This window comes from Gigantopelta aegis, chromosome 4, assembly GCF_016097555.1.
Source record: "Gigantopelta aegis isolate Gae_Host chromosome 4, Gae_host_genome, whole genome shotgun sequence".
NCBI lineage: Eukaryota > Metazoa > Mollusca > Gastropoda > Neomphalida > Peltospiridae > Gigantopelta > Gigantopelta aegis.
In genome coordinates, this window is record NC_054702.1 from 90,792,927 (window position 1) to 90,817,450 (window position 24,524).

General features: G+C 35.5%; 1 protein-coding gene across 1 annotated transcript in view; it reads right to left on the minus strand.

Annotated features, from left to right (window-relative positions):
- Nucleotides 1-24,524, minus strand: part of LOC121371399 (kinesin-like protein KIF26B) — a 217,361-nt gene that overhangs the window by 11,707 nt on the left and 181,130 nt on the right. Inside the window, exons 11-12 of the mRNA XM_041497266.1 lie at nt 17,713-17,961; nt 10,147-10,291 (exon numbers count right to left, since the gene is read on the minus strand). Coding sequence (XP_041353200.1) covers nt 10,147-10,291; nt 17,713-17,961 — 394 coding nt within the window. The remainder of the gene's footprint in view (nt 1-10,146; nt 10,292-17,712; nt 17,962-24,524) is intronic.

The following is a 24,524-nucleotide window of genomic DNA, read 5'->3' on the forward strand; positions in this document are numbered from 1 at the left end:
TGTATACAACAGCTATGCATTTTCTATTCTGGCTCCCATCAGCAAAATTAGTTATCAGGCCCAAACCCAACAACTTTGATAACTAATGAGAATAAAACATTGACAGAAGCATGGTATCATTTGTCCATCCCTCTTATTCTATGTACCTTTCATGTCAAATCTAACAGCTCAATTTGTATATATAACAGCTATGCATTTTCTATTCTGTCTCCCATCAGCAAAATTTGTCATCATGCTCAAAAAAGAAGAAAAAATCCCATCTTGATAACTAGCATGCATAAAATATCCACAGCAGCATGGCTCTTGTTTGTCTGGCCCTGTCATCCTACAAGATTTGAGAATGGGGCCAATGCCAGTCAGCGGAGCCTTTTGATTAAGAACTGTGTAATTGAGGTCTACCATTAAAGGTGACCCTGCCAGCTATACGGGCTGCTGGGGAAATGACAATCATTGATCTAGTGGAAGAATCAACGGAAACATGTCACATAAACTTGATGGGAACAGCCTTAGTGTGAAGCTGATAGTGACCATATTCCAGATTGCCTTTCAGTTACAGAATGGCCAGAGCAACCAAGTCAGTCCTATAGGTTGTGTGGGGGCCGAGTCATTGGAATCATTGCCTCCAACCCGGACTGCCAGTGGATTAATTCTTCTTCAGTACAAAAGTACAGCTTTCTTTGCTCTTTTCTAGGAGATAATACATTAATAACTTTGTTGATGAGGCTAGATTATAGTAGATATTAAGCTAGAGGGTTGGGAAAAGAAAAGAAAAGAAAAAGAAAAAAACCCCAGTAAAAAAAAATATTTACTGTTCTAAATTAGGAAAGCTTTAATGACTGAGTACATGTATTCATGTTCAGTTATAATTATGTGAATATCCAAAGAATATGACCTGAAATGGCTGAACAAAATTTAAAAAAAAATAACTGCCAAATAAGAGCCCAGTGCTTTCACATCTATAGGTTATTCCTTTCTCTGTTTCTCTCTCTATCTCTCTATCTCTTTCTCTTTCTCTTTTTTGAACTCTCTCTGACTTTCTTTTCTGCTCAAGTGTTGGAGTAACTACATGCTACACATCAAGTAACCACACCTAAAGACTTGGCAATTTGTCCTTTGATATGAATTAAATCTGTTACAAATTAAGTCAATGATCATCAGCGTGATAGCTCACACAATGAAGTGTGAGAAGTAAGATTGCAGCAAGCACAAAACAAGCTGATTATTCAAGACCTGGAATAAACATGATCGCTATGGAACAGCTATGCATGAGGCAAGACATTAAGCATACAGATTTATGTCCAAAGGTGCTCGACAATAAATGACTTGAGATTTCTCCGTGATTTCCTCAGAGTGTGAGGAACTGTTGAAAACTGCCCTTTAATTGAGATATATTTCTTACCAGGGAGGAAATATCCACTGAATTACACTTATTTGGAAAGAAATTGCTTTATTACTTCTGTGAAGTGTCCTTGCAGCTTCCAGCCAAGGTTTCATTTTCGTCAACAACTTGCAATGTAATCAGGAGCATAAACATAAATTTAAACATTAAAAACACGGCTTGATGCCTACTTCAAAAGCATGCAAATGATGACAGATTTTGGGATGGGTTCTTAAAGACTGGTTCAAATACTAACATCTCGCCAACTAGTCCTGCTTAATCTGGCAGAGGTTCCTGGGTCAATTTGGCACAATTCACTAAACATTGATTTCTTATCTTTATTTCCTTTGCTCAACCTCACCAAGCAGACCCTGCATCAATTTGTCCCATACAATCAGGAGAAGCTGATTGTACCCAGTCCAGATAGGTTTCAACCGCTGTCTGGGGCCAAATTGTATTTAAACCGATTCTCCAGACAACAAATGTTCAATAATCATGTACCACATCAGTTGTTTAAAAATGTGGAAAATTGTTTCAATGTAATTAATGTTTAAAAATGAGTATCAAAATGAAGATATATAATTTAATTTAGTGAATAAATAAATAAATAAATAAATAAATAAATAAACAAATAAATAAATTTAAAAAAGAGAAGAAATGTATAGTATAATTACCAATATCAAGATAAAAAGATTATTATTTTTATTTTCTTTAACATGCCCAACTGACAGACATGACTATAGGTCTTTTGGTGATGTTAATTAGCTACTCCATACTTTGATAACTATGCAAATAAACCATATTATAAACTATAAATATATTTGTGTACAGTGAAACCTGAACATTAAAATGTGGTCTCACAGGACAGGTGGCTGTTTAATACAGGTCAATTTTAATTATTAGATTTGAAAGAACAGCAAGAAGCTTGTAAGTCTGGTGGCTGTTTAACAGGGGTGACTGTATAAAGAGGTGGCTGTTTAACAGAGATGACTTTTAACAGAAGTTGCTGTTTAACAGGTCACTTGTAAAAGAGGTTAAAAGGTGGTTATTTAACAGAAGTGGTTGTTTAAGAGAGATGGTTGTTTAACAGAGGTGGTTGTTTAACAGAGGTTGCTGTTTTCAAGGTTGTTATTTAACAGAAGTGGTTGTATAACAGAAATGGTTGTTTAACAGAGGTGGATGTTTAACAGAGATGTTTGTATAACAGTGGTTCCTATATAACAGAGTTGCCTGTTTGAACAGGTTTGATTTTACCATGTACATGTATGTCTGCATGATCAGTAAGAACAAGCTTTTAACTGAACCACTCGCTGATGAACCAAATGTTCCCGGGAGTACGAGAGCCTCGCTTCATCAGCAGCTGTAGCCGACTGCCACCAGTTCTACAACACCGGGCACATACCACGCACGTACAGCAGTCACAAGCAAACCTCACTTGATTAAAGTGTTCGCATTACCAATCTTTTTTCCCTCCAGGAGTTTGCCAAACACTGAGAGTTCATCAAAATATCGAGTCTTCAGAAACGTATGACGTTTGACCAGTTCTAAGAATGGAATCTGGTGCAAGGTAAAAAGGTTAATATCGGAACACCTCGGGTCATCCAGAATGGATATGAGTGTAGTTCCGAAATAAGCTGTATATGAACATACAAACATGAGACTTTTAACAACAAGATCAGACTCTTTCAGACTGTCTTGTGTGTGGTATAATGGGAAGATTGAACTGGGCAGACATGGCCCCCAGCATATACAATTTACCGTTTCATTAAAATAATCTCGGTATTGTGATTTGGACTTTGTAATTCATCAGTTCACTACTGATTCACAAATGAAACCACTATGAGGTTTTTACTTCACAAAGAAGCTAATGATATAGGCTTATTTTGTTCATACTAATAATAAAAATGCAAGAACAGAATCACAAATCTATACATACATTTTAAAATAAAAAACCTTAAGTTGTAAAAGCATTAAAATATAGAAATCTTTCTACATCTCTGGAACATATTATTTTGAAATAGGTGTATGATTAAGAAACTGTTATAGTACGAGCATCCTTGAAAAGATATATTCTTGTATACATAGTTAAAGATTCTTTATTGCTGACCAGACCATATATTAAATATTTGAATGCACACATTTTAGTTTAAGCATAGATTATTTATAACCTTGACTAAAATTAGTATAACTGTGATTACAGTAAGACAAAAATCCATAGTTACAATAACGAAGCAACATTTTTCTAAGTACATTTATAAGATCTCTTGCTGCTAATGGAAAATCATAGTGGGTTTCCACTGAAGAATTACCAATTTTTTTATATCTAGCAGCTGATGATTAATAAATCAATGTACTATGTACAATGTACATATACTTAATCATATCATAATCATCTAATTTTATACAATGTTTTCTACAGACAATAAACAAATTTAATCCAGAGATATACCATTAAAATTAAATGGGAACTCCACAACTCATATAACTCATATAATTATCATAATAATCTTATTCAAATATAATTATGATGATGATTTAATCTTATACTATTTTCAGATGGAAAACCCAGAGACTTATTCATATATAATTATCATAATCATCTAATCTTATACATTTTCTATAGAAAATTCACAGACTTATTTACATACAATTATCAAACTGGCCTTGGTTAAGCCATCGGACAAAAGGCTGGTAGGTACAGGGTTTAAAGCCTGATACCAGCTCCCACCCACAACAAGTTTAAACGACTTGTAGGTAGGTGTAAGACCACTACACCCTCTTCCCTCTCATTAACCACTAACAACTAACCCACTGTCCTGGACAGACAGCCCAGATAACTGAGGTATATGTGCCCAGGACAGAGTGCTTAAATCTTAACTGGATATAAGCATGAAAATAAATTGAAATGAAATGAAATATAATTATCATAATGACCTAATCTTATACTATTTTCCAATAGACAATCCAGAGATTCCATTAAATTTAATTAAATGAGAACTGCACATCTCTGATGAGAAGAGACTCCCTGTTGCTGCCTGGCCATGGTTGAGTACATTCCTCCACTACCGTGTCTGACATCATTTTCACTGAACACCGCCATGAGGCAAATTTATGCAGTGTAATGATTACAATCCCAATTCTGTAGAGCCCACATCATTTTTATGGTCCCGATATCACTGTCGTAATTAGATTCATAATAATTGCTTTCGCTTCCCATGGGACGTATTAACATCATAAACTGACCTTGACTTGGCAAAACGGTCACTTTTCCGAATTTGGTGTTATAAATAAGCAGCTACACCCATAAATAATTTTTACAGACCAAGTATGATGGGTCTAACTTCATGACAAATTCTAATTACATGGAAGAAATTCACAGACCGTATCAAGATTTGTGAGTCACTAATTGTGAACAGTTCTAATGAATCTGATGATAAAACAAGTTTATAGGCCTCCCGATCCAATCAAGATGGCAGATTCACAGATTTACTGCATTTACACCACCACTGGTTCACATTTTCACCACACCGTATAACCAGTGATTACATCTTGCAAACCCAGTTGTGTATTTATTCCAACTTTCAGCTGTTAACAAAATCATTTCAGTTATCTCACTTACATTTATTACAAAAAAAAGTATTACCAGTAGTAATAAAAAATTGTACTCCCTGATCCCTCCTACTGAACTCACAGATTAAAATCATGGATTAAAAACACAAATTAAAAGATCTATATAAATTTGGATGTAGAATGTTTATAGTTCAAAGCCTGTGTCATATCAGCCCTCTGAGAGATCAATAAACTGGCATGTTTCTGTTATAATGGAAAGGCACCTCAACAGATTTAAAACTACAGCTGTTTATTGGTCTAGAGGTTGAGATTTGATTTTTAAAGTTTGTTTTGTTTAACAACAAGCCCAGAGCACATAGATTAACAAATCCTCGGCCACTGCATGTCAAAGATTTGTTTTTTAAAGTTTGTTTTGTTTAACGACAACCCCAGAGCACATAGATTAACAAATCCTCGGCCACTGCATGTCAAAGATTAGTTTTTTAAAGTTTGTTTTGTTTAACGACAACCCCAGAGCACATAGATTAACAAATCCTCGGCCACTGCATGTCAAAGATTTGTTTTTTAAAGTTTGTTTTGTTTAACGACAACCCCAGAGCACATAGATTAACAAATCCTCGGCCACTGCATGTCAAAGATTTGTTTTTTAAAGTTTGTTTTGTTTAACGACAACCCCAGAGCACATAGATTAACAAATCCTCGGCCACTGCATGTCAAAGATTTGTTTTTTAAAGTTTGTTTTGTTTAACGACAACCCCAGAGCACATAGATTAACAAATCCTCGGCCACTGCATGTCAAAGATTTGTTCATTAAGACACGTCATCAAAGGAAATGTTACATTTTTCCATTAGCAGCAAGGGATCTTTTATATGCTCTTTCCTACAGATAGGACAGCACATACCATGGCCTTTGATACACCAGTCATGGGAGCACTGGTTAGGATGGGAATTGAGAGAAGAAACCTGAATAGTAGTAATATATGCACTATGGCACTTTGTAGGACCGTTCATACCACAGCCTTTGGTATATCAATTATGTGGCACTAGCTAGAATATACAATAATTCAAAGGGTGGACTATCATACCACAGCCTTTGATGTATCAATTATGTGGCACTAGCTAGAATATACAATAATTCAAAGGGTGGACTATCACACCACAGCCTTTGATGTATCAATTATGTGGCACTAGCTGGAATATACAATAATTCAAAGAGTGGACTATCACACCACAGCCTTTGATGTATCAATTATGTGGCACTAGCTAGAATATACAATAATTCAAAGAGTGGACTATCACACCACAGCCTTTGATGTATCAATTATGTGGCACTAGCTAGAATATACAATAATTCAAAGGGTGGACTATCACACCACAGCCTTTGATGTATCAATTATGTGGCACTAGCTGGAATATACAATAATTCAAAGAGTGGACTATCACACCACAGCCTTTGATGTATCAATTATGTGGCACTAGCTAGAATATACAATAATTCAAAGAGTGGACTATCACACCACAGCCTTTGATGTATCAATTATGTGGCACTAGCTAGAATATACAATAATTCAAAGGGTGGACTATCACACCACAGCCTTTGATGTATCAATTATGTGGCACTAGCTAGAATATACAATAATTCAAAGGGTGGACTATCACACCACAGCCTTTGATGTATCAATTATGTGGCACTAGCTAGAATATACAATAATTCAAAGGGTGGACTATCACACCTCAGCCATGTGCTCAACCATTACTTCATGAAGAGTCAAATGTATATTTGGTAAGTTTGCACATTCAGAAACAACCTATCACCAAAAACTAATTTAAAAAGTTACAGTAATATGCAGTATTTTCCTATATAAAAGTAATTCAGATTGACAATGGTAACTTATATCAATAACAGAAATACATGTATCAAATATTTTTGTAAGTTCTATCCAGCATCTACAGATAAACTAAATGTAAAATGTAAGTAACTAACATCTTAATCATTGACCATCGCAGGCCTATATGCAGGATTTTTAATGGGTTGTGGGGTGGGGAGCTGGTACGAATTCCTTAAATTATCTAAATTTGATAGGAAAAATGTGGACCTTTGGTAATTTGGGTGGGGGTGTTGCACCCCCAACCCTCTGTGTATGGGCCTGCATCATACAGAAGGTACGAAAAAAATGGCAACCTAGGAATGGCTGACAAACTAAACATGCAGAATCCATTAATTTTAAAGAAATTGGGTCAGACATGAAATGTTGCATTATACAAGAAATGATGAGAACTACACCAAACAAGTTATTCCTGAGATTAATTCCAGTTTGTGACTCCACAATAGTCATGATAACGGCAGACAGCAAAATGCAAACATCACAAATTAAGCAATTTTAGTTGCAAATAAAACCGGTTTTTATCATTTGTGTCTGTTTAACTTGTTCCAGTGAACACATCATTCACATAAAATACTAGGCTGATAAAGCTTTTAGAACCCATCTCAGATTATAGTAGCTTGAAAACATATTTTGTTTTTTAGCAGTGATGTTTAGGCATGATAATGGAATTCTTGCATTATATTGGGAATGCCATGGAAATTGTTTCAATTTGTCATAATCAGTACTTATACTCAGGTCTACCCAGCATATATTATCAACATGTAATTGAGGAGATATTTCTACAAAGCTGTGATACAATCAGATACCATAACTGCAATCAATCATGTACATCACTATACTCCATAAAGTAACAGAAAGAAAAAGATAAATGTTTTATTTAACAATGCACTCAACACATTTCAAATGACAGTTATATGGTGTAGGACATATGGTTATGAACCTCACAGATAATTAGAGAGGAAACCTACTGCTATGGTTTTTGACTTAGTAGCAAGGAATCTTTTATAATTATGCACCATCCCACAGACAGAATAGTATATACCACATCCTTTGTTACACCAGTTATGGAGCACTGGCTGGAATGAAAAATAGCCCAATGAGTCCAATGTCGAGGATCGATCCTAAACTGACTGTGCATCAGGTGAATGCTTTACAACTGGGCTACATTGTGCCCCTCTATAAGGTAACTGGGGTAGGAAATAGCTCAGCTGTAAAACTGCTTGCCTAAAGTGTCATGGGTCATAGGATAGACTGTCCTTCATGGACTAGAAATTTTCCCATTCTGACCTGTACCCCATAACTGGTGCATCAAAGTTTGTGGTATGTACTGTCCTGTCTACAACAAAGCACATATAAAAGATCCCTAGCTGCTTTTAAAAATTAGTAAGCTATATGGCAGCAGTGTGTTTTCATTCATTTGACTAAGAGTCAAAATAACCATGTCAGACACCATATATCCATCGTTTAAATGGGCTGAGGTGTTATTAAACCAATATAACCATGATAAAGATACCAGCATAACTTAATATAATGTGATTATTGGACGCGGCATCACATATTAATAACAAACAACTTGGAATGAGTGAGTAAGTGAGTGAGTGAGTGAGTGAGTGAGTGAGTGAGTGAGTGAGCGAGCGAGCGAGCGAGCGAACGAACGAACGAACGAACGAACGAACGAACGAACGAACGAACGAACGAACGAACGAACGAACGAACGAACGAACGAACGAATGAATGAGCAAACAAATGAACAAATGAATGAATGAATGAATGAATGAAATAATGAATGAACAAATGAATGAATGAAGGTTTAAAGACACCCCAGCACTAAAAATATACAAAAAAGATAAGAGAATCAACTACATGTTACTGTGTTAATTAAAGAGAAAAAAAAACCCCAACACTGGACAGTTAGTTTCTATAAAATAGATAGGGACCAATATGGAGTGTTCAAGAGACTGAAGTTGATGCCCCTGGTTTGTTGGTGTGTTGAGCTGATGGGACTTGACAAGGCAACATGTCTGACAAGACTTCAATCAGATACACTGATCCGAACACCCACTGGCTTGTCTAACACTGCCTCCAGGTCAGATGGAGAAATATCATGTCTGATAACATGGGAATAATTTACACCACAGTGTAAGCTTTAATTTGGCTGTAATCTGGCCAGAAGTGTTAGAGAGAGTTGGAATCTGGAGACTATTTGAAAGATCATAGAGTAGCCCTGGGGAGACTGCTGACATGTCAAGTGTGGCATGTTTACACCAGTAAGTGGCTGATGATAGTTGTAAGACTGCTAACTTTAGTTTACAGATTGAAGATGTGTGACATATCATATCAAATATTCTGATACTAGTGTAAGATTTTCTTTTTTTAACGGAAGTACACAAATAATTATATTTAATAGGCTATAATAAATTAAATGCTAGATTTTCATATCAATTTTTTTTTTAATTGTGGGCGAGGTGGTGAAATTTTATATTTTATGTTACATTTTCAGGTCAATAAAAATACTTGTAATGCACATCAACCATCATAATAAATGTTTCAAAGAATCTTTTTTGCCAATAAAAACCCCAGAGGCAGGCCTGTGTCCTAGGGCAAGTGGGGATGAAAATGTAGGATTTATTTTATCATGGCCATAATTATTAATTAATAAACAAATATAGGTAATTATTTAAAGAGAGCTCACTTTTCTAGGGTATATGTTTTCCACTACAACAGTCTTTCACAATGTTCATAACAGACTGAGTCTTTCACAGTATCAATCATGTTGGCAATATGTTGGCTTGTTGAAGATTTGGAAACACATTCTCTAGCTTTATAGCAATGTAAATTAATACAAAATACAACTGACCATTAGTGCTAAGAGTGGGAGGTACTGGGTTCACATCCCAGTTCAGATTCCTACCCAGAGGGAGTTAATATGGCTCAATGGGAAGGTGTAAGATAACTAAACTCATAGGGTGGAGTGGAGGGGTTTAAATACATCCCATATATGTAAATTTATTCCATTTTAAGGTCTAAGGCACAGTCTTTCCCCTTAAACTACACCATCAGATTAAAAAAATGTGCCAAGGATTGTGTGCTTGAACCTTAATTGGATACATGCACTGGAGTAGGAAGTGGGGGGAGGGGGGGCATGTGCGCCCCACTTTTCAGATATTTTGCTTTATATTTGCTTTATAATAATGTAAAAGTATGTAAATATAAAAGTGTGCCCCCCACTTTTTGGCATCTTCCTACGCCACTGACTACATGTCAAACAACAGTCAAGTTATAAAAGACACTGAGTATTTTAAACATGTTTACCTGTGAGGAACGTGACGCTGGCCATTCACCAAGGCCATGATGACGTTGCCCAGCGCTGACAGACTGAGTCCCACATTGTTGGGGTCTTTAGACTTGGATGTGCTGCCCAGATCAATCAGATGCAGTCTACTTCGACCTCCGGCAACTGAAACAAATCAAAACAATCATCATTTGATGCATGCTTTTCAATTACAATATAGGTCAAAAGAGTAACATTGTCGAAAAACAGTAAAAATTAGCTACCTTATTATTTCAAAGAGAGAAAAAATACATGTATAAAGTACCAACAAACATAGAATAGGCAGACCACTTGTAAAATACAAAAGTTTCTATATTTTCTGTAAAATACAGAATTTTTAGTATTTTCTGTAAATTACAGAATTTCTGTATTTTCTGTAAATTACAGAATTTTCTGTATTTTCTGTAAATTACAGAATTTTCTGTATTTTTATCTGAATAACTCAATTGTGATTGTCAATTTTCATTATGATATGCAGATCATTTCTTAGTTCTAAAACGAACCTTTCTACAATTCACCAAACACACAATCTGAAATACAGTTGCCTTCAGTCCTAATTGTTTTCAGTGACCACAACATTAAATTATCCTTGAAAGAAGCAGAACAATTTTAAAAGCCACCACACACAGTACAAAACCTCAAAACCTCCTGTGTGGACTCCTTTCGGTGGTGGAAGTCTTTGAATTCTCAATAGGAGAGCCAGACCATTTCTAAGAACAACATGTCTAGCCACAGAGTGTAAAGTTCAGCACCCAACAGATGTTTTTTTGCAACTTGTGTCAGTCAGTATCAGCTGTCCATCTGGTTCTGACAGGCCAAACAGCACTTCTAACAGACAACTTCAAAATATAGGCACAAATTACACCACTCTATACCTGCAAATCTGATCTGGTACTTTACTCTAAATATTTTATCTTCTAGCTCAATCCCACAAAAATAAATGAAGAACTATGGGATACTATCACCACTTAAATATCATTTTCATTCATGGACAACATTTCTGTTCAGTCAATATTGTCATAATGCTTATAATCATAAATAAAATGAAGGAAAGTTTTTTTTAAAGCTGCCTTAGCTGATGGTGTAATCAACAGTGCAGCTATATATTTACTACTGTTATTAGGATACCTAACTATAATGGTTCTTTTATATGTGCTTCTTCACAAACAGGAACACACATATCTGTATCAGTGTATGTCATGGAATTGTTGTGGTATACAAATATTCATATTACATCTTCAAAAAGGAAAGAAGAGCTTGTGAAATACTACCCCACCACATTATTCAATAATTTTAAGACATGTCAGTCTATAACAGAAGACAACTAAAAGATGATATAGTTAAATCAATGAATATTAAGGCACCTGGAAGTGGATGCAGCTTACCTAACTTATGGGAAATGATATTTTATATGTACAGTGTACATGTACTTTTCAAGACAGGGCACCACATGCCAAGGCTTTTGATATGGATACACACCATCGTGTATGGAACACTATCTTCTGTTTGAAGCCTATATATATATATATATATAACCTTCTTATAAAGCCTACAAAGTTGTTAATCAAGCTGAACCTAGTACTGAGAAACATTCTTAGTAATCTTAGAAAGCTATGCAATGACATAACCAACCAGCGACTGGTGATGGTCTGATGAGGGTCGATCCTATGACCTTTTGTACCCCAGGCCAACACTAACCCTGAGAATACACTCTTTGTATAGGGTAATAAATTAGAGGGAAATCTTCAGCCAATGGTCTTTTGAGTGCATCCGTCTCCAAGAGAAACAATAAATCTATCATATAAATTTCATAAACTTGGTAGAAGAGCACACTCTGACACATGTATTTCTTAGTCCATTGATTCCAAGACAGACATGTTGATGTGTCTCAAGATCCCTCTTTGCCATGCTTCAGTGGTTACAACAAAGAAAATGGGAAAACACAAGATGGTTACCAGCCAGAAAGTCTGCACAAATCTAGAGATGGGTCTGGAAAAAGCGATTCCACCTAAAGATGAGCCGGCCCTCATTGTGGCTAATGTGATGCAGTGATGGCAGTTTTATTTGCACGGTGATTAGGTTTGTCATCAGTGAAGGTGATAGTGTCTGGAAGGATAGACTAAACGCTGCTACCAAGTGAAGCGTATCACTCGCCTGTCACACTGTGTGACCTATTGCATGTTAACGTCTTCAAGCAGGCATAGATAAACGTGTGGTGTAAGAAGATCGGACACTGATTTCACAATACATTATAACAGTAAACGTCTTCAAATAATGATTCATTGGTCATCACTGTCTCTAACATCTCACCATCATTTTCACATGTAGAGATGATACAAAATTACTTTAAAAAAACCATTAGGAGGAGTAAATGACACTTGTCTAATACTTGTTAGTAAACTAAATTATAAAATATTTTTTAAATGTCAATCTGACATAGGTTTAAAAAATATATATACCATCTAAACATAAGTGAATTTGAGATTGGTTAACATGCCAACATGACATAAACACGGTAATCAGAATAAAAGACGAGAAAGAAAGATGAAAAAAAAGGAATTGTTTGTTATTATAGTATAGCTATCTATTTTATAGATCAATGTTATTTATGGTTAAGTTCTTGACAGCTTTACATTGATTATCAAAAGTCTTACATTGGTCAGTAGATGTGTTTTTTTAGGGATATATGTAATCTGGAATAAAAAAGTGTTTTATTAAATTAATTTAATATTTAAATTAATTATAAATAAAGTGTTGCATTGAAAAATAGCTTATTAGCTAACAGATGACAATTGAAAATCAAACAATAAATGTAAATGTGTTTACAAGGGTTTTAACAGGGGTGGGGGTGGTGGAGGGGGGGGGAGAGGAATGGGAGGTAACCTGGATTTCTATTTTTTATGTTCTCCAGCATTCATAAAAACCACACACAAGAAAACCCACATTACCCAAAATAAAGTAGTTTTCAGGACCAGTCAATGACCATGTGGTGGCATGCAATATGATGCCATGTTTGAAACAAGGTTTATTAACATACTCATTGTCAAGGTCCAAGCAAAAAATCCATCAATTCTAATTGGAAAGTTAAAAATGGCAGATTTATTTCTCACTCCACTGACTCCCTCCCAGCTACCGGGGTCACCAGTGAGACAAGCTGGTTCAGTGCCATGAATCATTTCGAAATTCAAATTACATGTAACAACTCCTGGACCCAGGCCCCAGGCTGGCTGGCTGGTATATACACTGTGTTTATTTACCTAACCCATCTAACATGCCCAGTGTAGCCCCACAAGGAGGTGGTGCTGATAGCTCAACTACCGCCACAGCTGGCCAAGCGAAGTTGGCAGCCGGCTCACAAAACAAATTTACAGGGGAAAACATTCTTGCTTTTTGGATTGTTTCAGGAAATGGCTGCACTTCTCTGTGTGTTGTCGAGGAAATGGTGTTTCCAGGTGATCCTGCCTCACCTTTCTCAGGTGTGCTGCATGAGGCAGAGAATTCCGCGCCACTTCTTACACACATGGGGAAATATTTGCCAGCACTTATTAAATGTTCAGTGTCTAAGAGCAAATGCTGTTACGTAAATAATTGAGAAGTTACATTGAAATGTCATTAACAAAGTGGAACTGATGATGTACAATATTTACTAAACGACCATGTAATGAATATAACCATTCACCTGTAAACATGATTATGTGTGTATATAGGTCTACAGCCTGTCTGCTAATCCACTTTATTTAATAATGGAATAAATATTGCTTTTAGAAAATGTTGAATATTTTTATGCCATTTATTCTTGTTGCTGTTAAAATAACAATATTATATACAGAACTTCTGTTGAACTAAATGTACTATGTACTCTATCTGAATATCATTACAATTTATAACAAACAGAAGCAAAACATTTTTAAATTAAGATTTTGAAAATATATTACTCTAAAGTTAAAAGGCAAAATCTGTTTTGTAGTTTTGACAAAAGAAAAGCTTATAATATTATATTATTACCACTCCCAAACTAAAGGTGTGATAATGTTTATACCTAAGAACATAAAACTAATGATGGAATCTTATTCCATTAATTCAAGCGAGGTATGCTGACAAGCGGACGTAAGTTTGTGATATACTTCATCATAATTCATCAGTGTATGAATGATTTGTAATCTTATCTTAGATAAACTGGGCCTATTAAGATTTTTTCCTAATATTAATGTGAAAATAATCTAGGTTAACCATAACCTTAATTTAGTGAGAGAAAAAAGCTAACACAATAACTCATAGCATATTTTCAGGTAAAAGTGGCTAATTAATATTTTGCTAGCACTGTTAACAGATTTTGGTTCCTGATATTGATTTGGAATTAATCTGGGTTAACCATAGCCCTAATGTAGTGAAAAACAAAGAAAGCAGTATCTAACACAATAACTAATAGCATATTTACAGGTACCAGTGGCTAAGTAATATTTTGCTATACTTTATCAGTCCAAAAGTTAAAGTCTGTTTTGTTTAATGACACCACTAGAGCACATTGATTTTTGTATTAATCATCGGCTATTGGATGTCAAACATTTGGTAATTATTGACACGACATTAGCAGCAAGGGATCTTTTCATATGCACTTTCCCACAGACTGGACAGCACATACCATGACCTTTAATATACCAGTCATGATGCACTGGTTGGGTCAGGAAAAGAACATAGTGAAGACAGAAAATATCATAGCTAATTGCAACACATGCACATGTGAACAACTGTCTTGTTCATGTGTCAGTTACATAACTTTAAATTCATGTAAATCACCAATCAGCTATGGGATTACCATTACATTTTTAAATTAAAACTTGCCAAGTTCAAAAGGTAACCCCAATGCAAACTGGAGGTAACTGATTACACTGCACAAATATAACTGTAACTGACCAATTGGTTATCTAGGCAAAAATCATGTAAACTGACTTCTGGTTACAGAAAATTTTGAAATATTGGTTTTGAACTGGAAAAAAATTGGTCTACTGACTTGTCACTAGCTATTACATCATGTACTTCATCCTCTACCACTAGACTAGAGAGCTGTCAGCGTTCAATCTACTTCTATTCAGTGCCAAAACCTCAAGTAGTTAGTCTGACACATTCTCCCTCCCCCCACAACTCCTCCACCTCCAGCTTATCCAGGATTCAACATTACTGAACAAACCTCAAAGATACATAGCAGCAGAAAAAACCTGTTCACAGCATCAATGACTATTTCGAGTTCTTGAAACTTAAATGCCAGTGGCATCACTGAACTGCCAGTGTTGAGCACAAACACCTTAGAAAAACTTCACTGGGTGGCTCACTTGTCAAGATGCTTTCAACACAGCCATCATTTAGAAATTCTTTAAAGTGCAGATATATAAGATATACACCAGTGACTTGACACTAAGGAAGAAAAACAATCAGATGAATACTAGAAGTGTCAATCTTGTATAATGTAACCTTATCATCACAAGTGAGGCATGGTTTCTCCATCAGAGATTACACCAGGAACCAAGCACCTTCCTCACCAATTAACTCACACAAGACAGCTGCTAATACAAAAGAAAATGTAAAGAGAAACTAAAGAAAGTTAAAATCTAATCATTTAAGAACAGAGACTTGAAGGAGTTTGATATTTAAAAAAAGGAGCATATATGCGAAGTAAAAAAAAAGACGAAAAAAAAGGAGGAAAAAGCACTTGACAGAGCAATCTTGACATCAGTTCAGGATGGAATGCTAACACAGTGAATGGTTATATCTAACCTCAGCACTCAAACACCATTAAAACAAACCACAAAACTACCAAGTATTCAAGATAGAATTCTAGCAAAGTGAATGGTTAAATTTAACTCAAAGACCATTAAAACAAACCACAAAACTACCAACGTATTCAAGATAGAATTCTAGCAAAGTGAATGGTTAAATTTAACTCAAAGACCAATACAAAAACCCACAAAACTACCAACGTATTCAAGATAGAATTCTAGCAAAGTGAATGGTTAAATTTAACTCAAACACCATTAAAACAAACCACAAAACTACCAACGTATTCAAGATAGAATTCTAGCAAAGTGAATGGTTAAATTTAACTCAAACACCATTAAAACAAACCACAAAACTACCAATGTATTCAAGATAGAATTCTAGCAAAGTGAATGGTTAAATTTAACTCAAAGACCATTAAAACAAACCACAAAACTACCAACGTATTCAAGATAGAATTCTAGCAAAGTGAATGGTTAAATTTAACTCAAAGACCATTAAAACAAACCACAAAACTACCAACGTATTCAAGATAGAATTCTAGCAAAGTGAATGGTTAAATTTAACTCAAAGACCAATAAAAAACCCCACAAAACTACCAACGTATTCAAGATAGAATTCTAGCAAAGTGAATGGTTAAATTTAACTCAAACACCATTAAAACAAACCACAAAACTACCAACGTATTCAAGATAGAATTCTAGCAAAGTGAATGGTTAAATTTAACTCAAACACCATTAAAACAAACCACAAAACTACCAATGTATTCAAGATAGAATTCTAGCAAAGTGAATGGTTAAATTTAACTCAAAGACCATTAAAACAAACCACAAAACTACTAACTTATTTTCATTTATTTTGTGGTAAATATTATAAGTACACATACAAAAGCCCATTCTTATAATGCATGTACTACTGAATAGCCATAGCCTAGGATGGTTTTATGATATCGTTGCGCTAAGATAGCTTCGCAAATATGGGCCCGGGTTGTTAAAACTGCTATATAGATTACATACTAATGAAGTACAATTAATAAATTACCTTTTTTAACATACAAAAAAACTGGTTTAAACCAAATCTTGAATCATTGCCTAATATTGTAGAAACCGTGTCACAAGAATATATAAAAGGTGCAGCAAATAACCAATCTCAACACCTTCAGGAATAGTAGTACCCATCCAATCCCGACATCTCTACTGGGTATCAATTAAGAAAGTATGACTCTGCAATTCATCTTATTGCCTCTGGGCAGGCAATGCTTGGCATTTGCAGATTCACTTACTATGACAATGCACCGCACGGAGTAGGAATTAAATAATTAAATAGAAAAAGAAAATAAACTTGTTGAGAACAGTTAATTTAATACATTTCATTTGCATTTTTTCTGAAGGAGACGTGTCACAAGTTGATTTATAGTCAACTGTGAAGCACACATCCATTGATTAGAAGTACAGACGGTAAAACAAGAAACAACAGCAAACGTTTTAAAGACTATATATGTAGCAACCTGTAATCAGCAGTCACCTGTCTTAAGCGGCCACTTTTATCTACTCCCTTGTGTGGCCGCTTAAGACAGGTTTCACTGTATATATATCTTTGCCAAATGAACAAATAATAGTGTGTCCAAGAATGGCAGTGTTAAAATGTATGTTAAAATTTTCTGATACCAGGACATTTGTGTAACAAAAAATAATCTATAGATATCACAATTTTTTATTGGACGAGGTTTAAATGTCTTAAAAATAACATCCAATAGCAATCTCCCACACACTCACCTCCAGGCAGCCCTGCTCTGTTTGCTTTCTCTATGCGGTACTGGTAGACATGCAGTGTGAACAGCACGTGGGAGGACCTTCCGTCGTCTTCGATGGGTGCCCGCGACGCTAGGGCAGCGTCCAGGTAGTATGAAGCCTTCTCTGCGGTCGGGGCACGCAGCTCGCTCTGGTTCTCCAGCTGGGTACCACAGATCGGGTCCTCCCTCAGGTACACGCCGGGTGCTGTGCCAACTCCAGTTGCTTCCTGACCTGAAAAACCACAAATAATTATTAGTTAATATGATGACATAGCCCAGTGGTAAAGAACTCACTTGATGCACGGTCAGTCCAGGATTGATCCCCCTCCCCTGTTGGTAGGCCCATTGGGCTAAGACTGTATGTCAAACTTACCAAATGTTTGAAATCTAATAGCCGACGATTAATAAATCAATGTGCTCTAGTGGTGTTGTTGAACTTTTAGTTAATACAACATGCATTCTGAGAGTACTGCTAAAGCAAAATATGCATGTTCCATAAAAGCCCAAAAGTTCCAGGCCGAAAAATTGTTAAATCATGAAACGTGATCTGTAACAGTACATGATAAAGCTAAAGACAAACAGGAGATGAAACCTACAGTTCCAGTCACAGAGAATTATTGATTCAAAACTCGCTTTTTTAATGTCTGCAAAGTAGATCTAAAGAACATGAATATAAAAATTGTAATACTTGTATACAGCATTCAGAATTCCTATGTTAACATGAAAAGTACAGATAAGCCTGAACTCCAACCTGCTACCAAATGTGAGTCTTGATAAATGCACAAAATACACAAGAGCAAAACTTCATGCATGGAATGCTGATCAAGTAAATTATATATGCTATGAAAAAGGTCATATCATTAATGGCAAAAATGTATAATTCAAATTATATATTTCACAAGTGCTTGAACCTTAATTGGATATAACCTCAAAAATAAGTTGAAATAAAATGAAATGTATACATTGTTACTCCATTGTTACAAAGTTTGAATTTGAGATATATGAGAAATTCAAGTAACAAGTTACCATCTATAACCTTGTATGTGTTAATTGTTAGTTACATTAAACATGTTAAATTAATTCTTACCTGTACAAAAGTTACAAGTTCTGACACTTTCTGCTCATATATTTTTAGATATAACACAAATTAAGTTAAAACTTTTTCTGCATAAAACACAATCTCAGACGACCTAAATCTTGACGACTTTCTCCAGACAGTAACAACTTCTGATGTCAGCAGATGTGTGTTAATAAGGTTATATAAATCATCAAATACCTTTCAGACAGCACTATATAGCCACCTCAATCCAGACAGACAGGTAAAATGTTCTGAGGCAAAATCCTTACACAAGATCACATGTTTAATGATCCATAAAGAAAACAAGACACACAGCATAAAATGGAGGGAAGCACCACAGAATAGTACACTAAAACTCTAAATCCAAACCATACAAACAGAAATGTTTCTAAAAAGAAATGTTTTAGTATGTTCCTCTGGTAATATGCTGTCAGTCTGTATAGTAAACCTTTTTGTACAAAGCAAAACAAATGCACATCTGGGATATGCAAAATGAGACAAGAAAGCCATAACAAAGATAACGTTGAACCCAGCTATCAAGGCCACACAAAGGAAACTACATATTTTTTTTATGTCATCTTTAAAAGCAGGTGGTCTCTGTATAGAGGTATAATACATGCAGTCAAGTTGTATGGTTTGGTAGATAAGACAAGTGGCTGTTAATAAAGGTTGTCATTTTAAACAGATCTTATTCAATAAATGAACACCTGAATGCTACATGTGTTATTGTTTACAGTGGAGGTAGTGTTAATAACAGATATTTTAGTAATAGTAGGTTTCTTTGTTACAATGTAATTGAATACTCTGTATGCTAAAAACATTTTTAAAAACCCCACCAATTCAAGCAATATAGAAATATATATACATTTGTATATAAAAAATTCTCTCAGTAATGCATTATATATCATAAAAATTATTTTTACCTCTGAAAATATTAATTCACTAATGCAAAAAAATTCATATGTTAATACATTGACCAGAATTTTCTTTTTTATACACACTTGTTATTCTTCCCTTTAATAGATGACTATTATACCTAAGCACACAACAGAACTAATCATTTGTTAATTAAGCACTTGTGAGCTTGGGTGTTACATTTTGTTCCCACTAATCACCTATACACTGGTAAGTGACACCAAATTACCCCCAGAACGCTGCCATCCAATTAATGTGTTTTTAATAAGCATGTCAGGACTTGCCAGCCACAATGGTGAGAATCGTGCAGGCACTGACAGCCCAGCAGATATGACATGCAAAGTCAGGATTGATTTGTCCACAAGAACTGGCAGTGTTCTGTCAGAAGGGTCAGCTCTGCCACTCACTCCCAGCTTTCTGGTGATGGTCAGCACTTATGGAGTCTATCACACACACAGACACACAGCGGGGGTATTGATCAGTGGCTGGCCCACTATAGGGAAGTACTTACTGTCCTGTAGTCACTTGGTGGCAATGATTGCTGTCAGTATTGCACCACAAACCGTTTACCGGCTTACCATCACAATGACGCTCATATAGCGCATGAATCAAGAAATGAGTAATCAACTCACTAAGGACTCAATCATTCCAGTGATCATAAGAACGTGGTTAGGGATATATACACATGGATATATACACAATACTGATACATGATTTCATGTTACTTATAAAATGAACATAAACATATTCAATGTATAGTCTGTATAATTCAAAAGCATTTGGAAAGAGGGATGGTCACCACATTTTTTTCTTAATATGGAGTACAAAGAAAGTTAAAGTTTATTTTGAGCATGTTGATTAATTAATCACTGGTTACTGGATGTCAAACATTTGATAATTCTGACAGAATGAATGAATGTATGTATGAATGAATGAATGAATGAATGAATGAATGAATGAATGAATGAATGAATGAATGAATGAATGAATGAATGGATGGATGAATGAACATTTAATGACACCCCAACACATAAAATACATCGGCTATTGGGTGTCAAACTAGGGTTCATCAATTCTTAGTCTTCAGATGAACCCACTGCATTTTTTCATTGGCAGCCAGGGATTTTTATATGCACTTTTCAACTGGCAGGACAGTACATATCACTGCTTTTGGGACATGAAAAATAACTGAGATGAAGGGCCAGCAGTAGGAGATACATGTATAAGAGCAATATACTCTGTTGATGATGCTGATCACTAAAAACACTCTTGAAAAAAAAAAATCTAAAAGTGAGTTAGTTGATTTTATTAATATTTATTATGTAGTTTAAAAGAGAAAAAGAAATTAAATGAAATTATAGCTTTAAAAAATCAACCCAATCTCAGACAATTTCTGTCACTTCAAGGAACTAAAAAATTGCATTTGTAATAAGTCTGCACGAGCCTTCGAAACCAACATTTGCACAAGTCTTAAAAAGAAACTGAAAACCTGAGTGTAATGTCAAGCAAAAACACACATCCATTAGACCATCTCTTTACCTCACCACCATGCCTCAATCATATAAGTTTTTTTATAGCCTCATATTTTTCTTCTTAATAGCCGATATGCCAGACACTCACTCATGGAAGCTTTTTTCTAATTAGCACCAATATTTCTGGCACGACTCTAATTGCTCAGCATCTCTGTGACAATTAAATCTGCATGTCCAACAAGTCTGTTTCCATTAAACACTGCAGGAAAAAAAAGTAGCCCACTTTTTGTCCTTCATTAAAAGAGAGAAGAGCTGAATCTAAATTCTCTACGAAAACAATTTGCGTGGCTATCAAAGACAATTTCTAGCACTGATGGCATGCAAACTAAATCAAATTAAGATGCAGTTTGGGGACTTTGTAGCTCTCCTTCAACAAGTGGAGAAAAGGCAGCAAGTTTGCTGGGAGACGAGAAGACTTAATCGATCTGAGAATTCCTTTCCTTACCATACCATTGAGTACATGACAATTCCGAGTGATTCTTAATTGAATCATTTCCCCAAGCAGTTGACAGAAATGGTGAAAAGGGAAAGAGGTGAGAGGTATTTTAACATTTTCTATGAAGGAGGCCGATGTTATATAAGGTTGTGCTGGGGTCAGCGTGGAGCGGAGACAGCCAACGTTGACAGTCGATGAACACACGTCAGACGAACACTTGAGTGCTCAGAAACCTGTCAGAGACGTCCACGGGGACACCTCAACATAAACTCCCTCGATAATGCCCTGCATAATACACAATCGGACTGCTACTGAGCTGCATAATACAGTCAGGCTGCATACAGCACCTTGTTCAAAGCATGTTACAAAAATAACCAGGAAAAAGGTTGTGTGACCATGCAAAGCAACAAAATGTTACTGAGTATGAATTTGTACTAGTTAGATGAATATTATTAATCAGGAAACAAGTTAGTGTGTATGAATAATCAGGCAATGAATTAAATAAATAACTAAGAAAAAGTTAAATTAATAACAGGCAACAAGTTAATGTAAATGAATAACCAGGTGACAAGAAAAATTAATAACCAGGTAATTTATAAGTTAAATGAATAACCAGGTAACAAGTTAAATGAATAACCAGGTAACAAGTAAAAATAATAATCAGGCAATAAGTTAAATGAATAACCAGGTAATAAATAAGTTAAATGAATAACCAGATAACAAGTGAAATTAATGATCAGGTAAGAAATTAAATGAATAACCAGGGAAGAATGATTTTTGTAAATAAATTTTAGTTTAGTTTGACGTATAATTTTAGTTTAGTTTGACGTAAGAAAAAAGTGAAAGTTTTTTCGAAACCCCCCCCAAAAACACTATTTTTGTGTGCAATTTGGAAAATCAGCTTAGAAATATTTAACTTGTAGTTAAAAATATGTTCCCTGTGGGAAGGACTATAAATGAATAACCAGGCATGTTGAGGTATTCTATACAAATAAACAAGCAACAAGTTAAATGAATGACCAGGAAACAAGTTGGTGTAAACAAGCATTCTGAGAGTAGTGCTAAAGCAATACATGTCCCCAAGACAACTGATCTGTAACAGTACAAGATAAAGCTATATACAACATTTCATCTTAATATCGTTAAAAAAAAATCTGTTTCCCCATTTTCAAATTTCCTAAGTTCAAGGGCCATAACTCAAAAATGGATAAATCACCATGAAAGTTATCTGCAACATGACACGAAAAAGCTATACACAATATCTCAAGGCATTGTGAAAAACAAACATACGGAAAACTATGTGGGACCGATGGATGGACAGAGCCTTACTGATGAGTATAATTGCATATCAGAGATTGTATAAACAATTAAAGTGTTTGTAGTAGCCCAAACTGGATTTTACCTTCCAATAATTATGAAGAAAACTGAAAAATCATATTTAGTTGACTGCAACAAACATTGGCTCATGATCACAAGTACATTGGATATACAGACACTGGTATTCTAAACAAGGAAATGTATTTAATATGTAATTTTGGCCACCAAAAATTCTCTGTTATTAGGAAACATTTTACTGCACACTCAGATCAGTCCCTTTAAGAACTATATATTTAAACTATAAATACTAGCAACAGAAATATGGTCAGACATGCAAATCACAGCTTGGGTAATGCTACTTTAAATAATTTCAATTGAACATGAATTTTTCTAATTTAATTTAAATGCTACACTGAGGTCAGGTTCTTGCATGCCGTTTAGGGCAGACCCTCCTATGAGATTATGTAATATTTCTTATTAAATTACTGATAATGAGAAGGGGAAGGCTCCACTGATCAACATAACCATTGAGAAAATGATGGAAAATGTTCAGTGTGGAGCAGCACCGGGATGACTTTAATGTGCGGGATGAGTTTCAAATTGTGCACGTCATGTGAGCTGTAGCGACACTGTGTCGGACATGTGCGTCGAATCAATCCCATTATCTTCACGTGAAGCCCATCAAGTCCAGCCATAATAAAACAGCCCAAATCGCTGCACAAACCGTCTCGCTTTCCCCATAACACAAATACATATAATGAAAGACAATCTGAACCTGCTAATTAAGAACACTTTCATTTCCAATTAATTAGTCATGACTCAGACAATCGTCCAGTGTCGGCATGCTGTTTGAGAAACCTAATTTGCATCAAGTCCGTTATCAAATAATATGAAGACCTGAATGATGAAGTTTGGAAGCAACAAACACTGTAAATCCAGCGTTACTCAGCTTTCGATGGCCACTGGAGAGAGGGCAGATTAAATCCCTTTTGTGAGATTATGAAAACGGGATATTTGATTGGATAAACGTGGTTAGGATAACACAGGCTGCACCGTGGAGGACTCACTTAACAGTGGGAGAGGTGTTTGTCTTCGCTTAATAAGGTTTCTCCACCATTGTGGGCCAGACAGAATGAAGGAATGTTGAGGGTTTTCTGGGGTTGCCGCTCATCTGCTAAAGCCTTCTGGGATGAGTTGGTTTTTCCCCTGGCAAAAAGACCTGTCTGAAATCTTCCATGTTATCAGGTTACAGAGGCCAAGCTGGAATGAATTTCAGCAGGTCACCATTGATTCGGCTGGTTGTGTGTGATAGTCCACAATGGCAGGGCCAACTTGATGTCATTTCCTTGCCAGTGCGATGAATATTTCTGTTTGATTATGCACAATAAAGTTCTATCGGATCTCACAGTTTTGACGTTCACACACTTTGGGTGAACACCAAACAGAGATATCCCAGAACAAACAGACTTGCAAAATTATAAATCCAATAAGGTAATTTAGTGGCAACAGTATGGAAA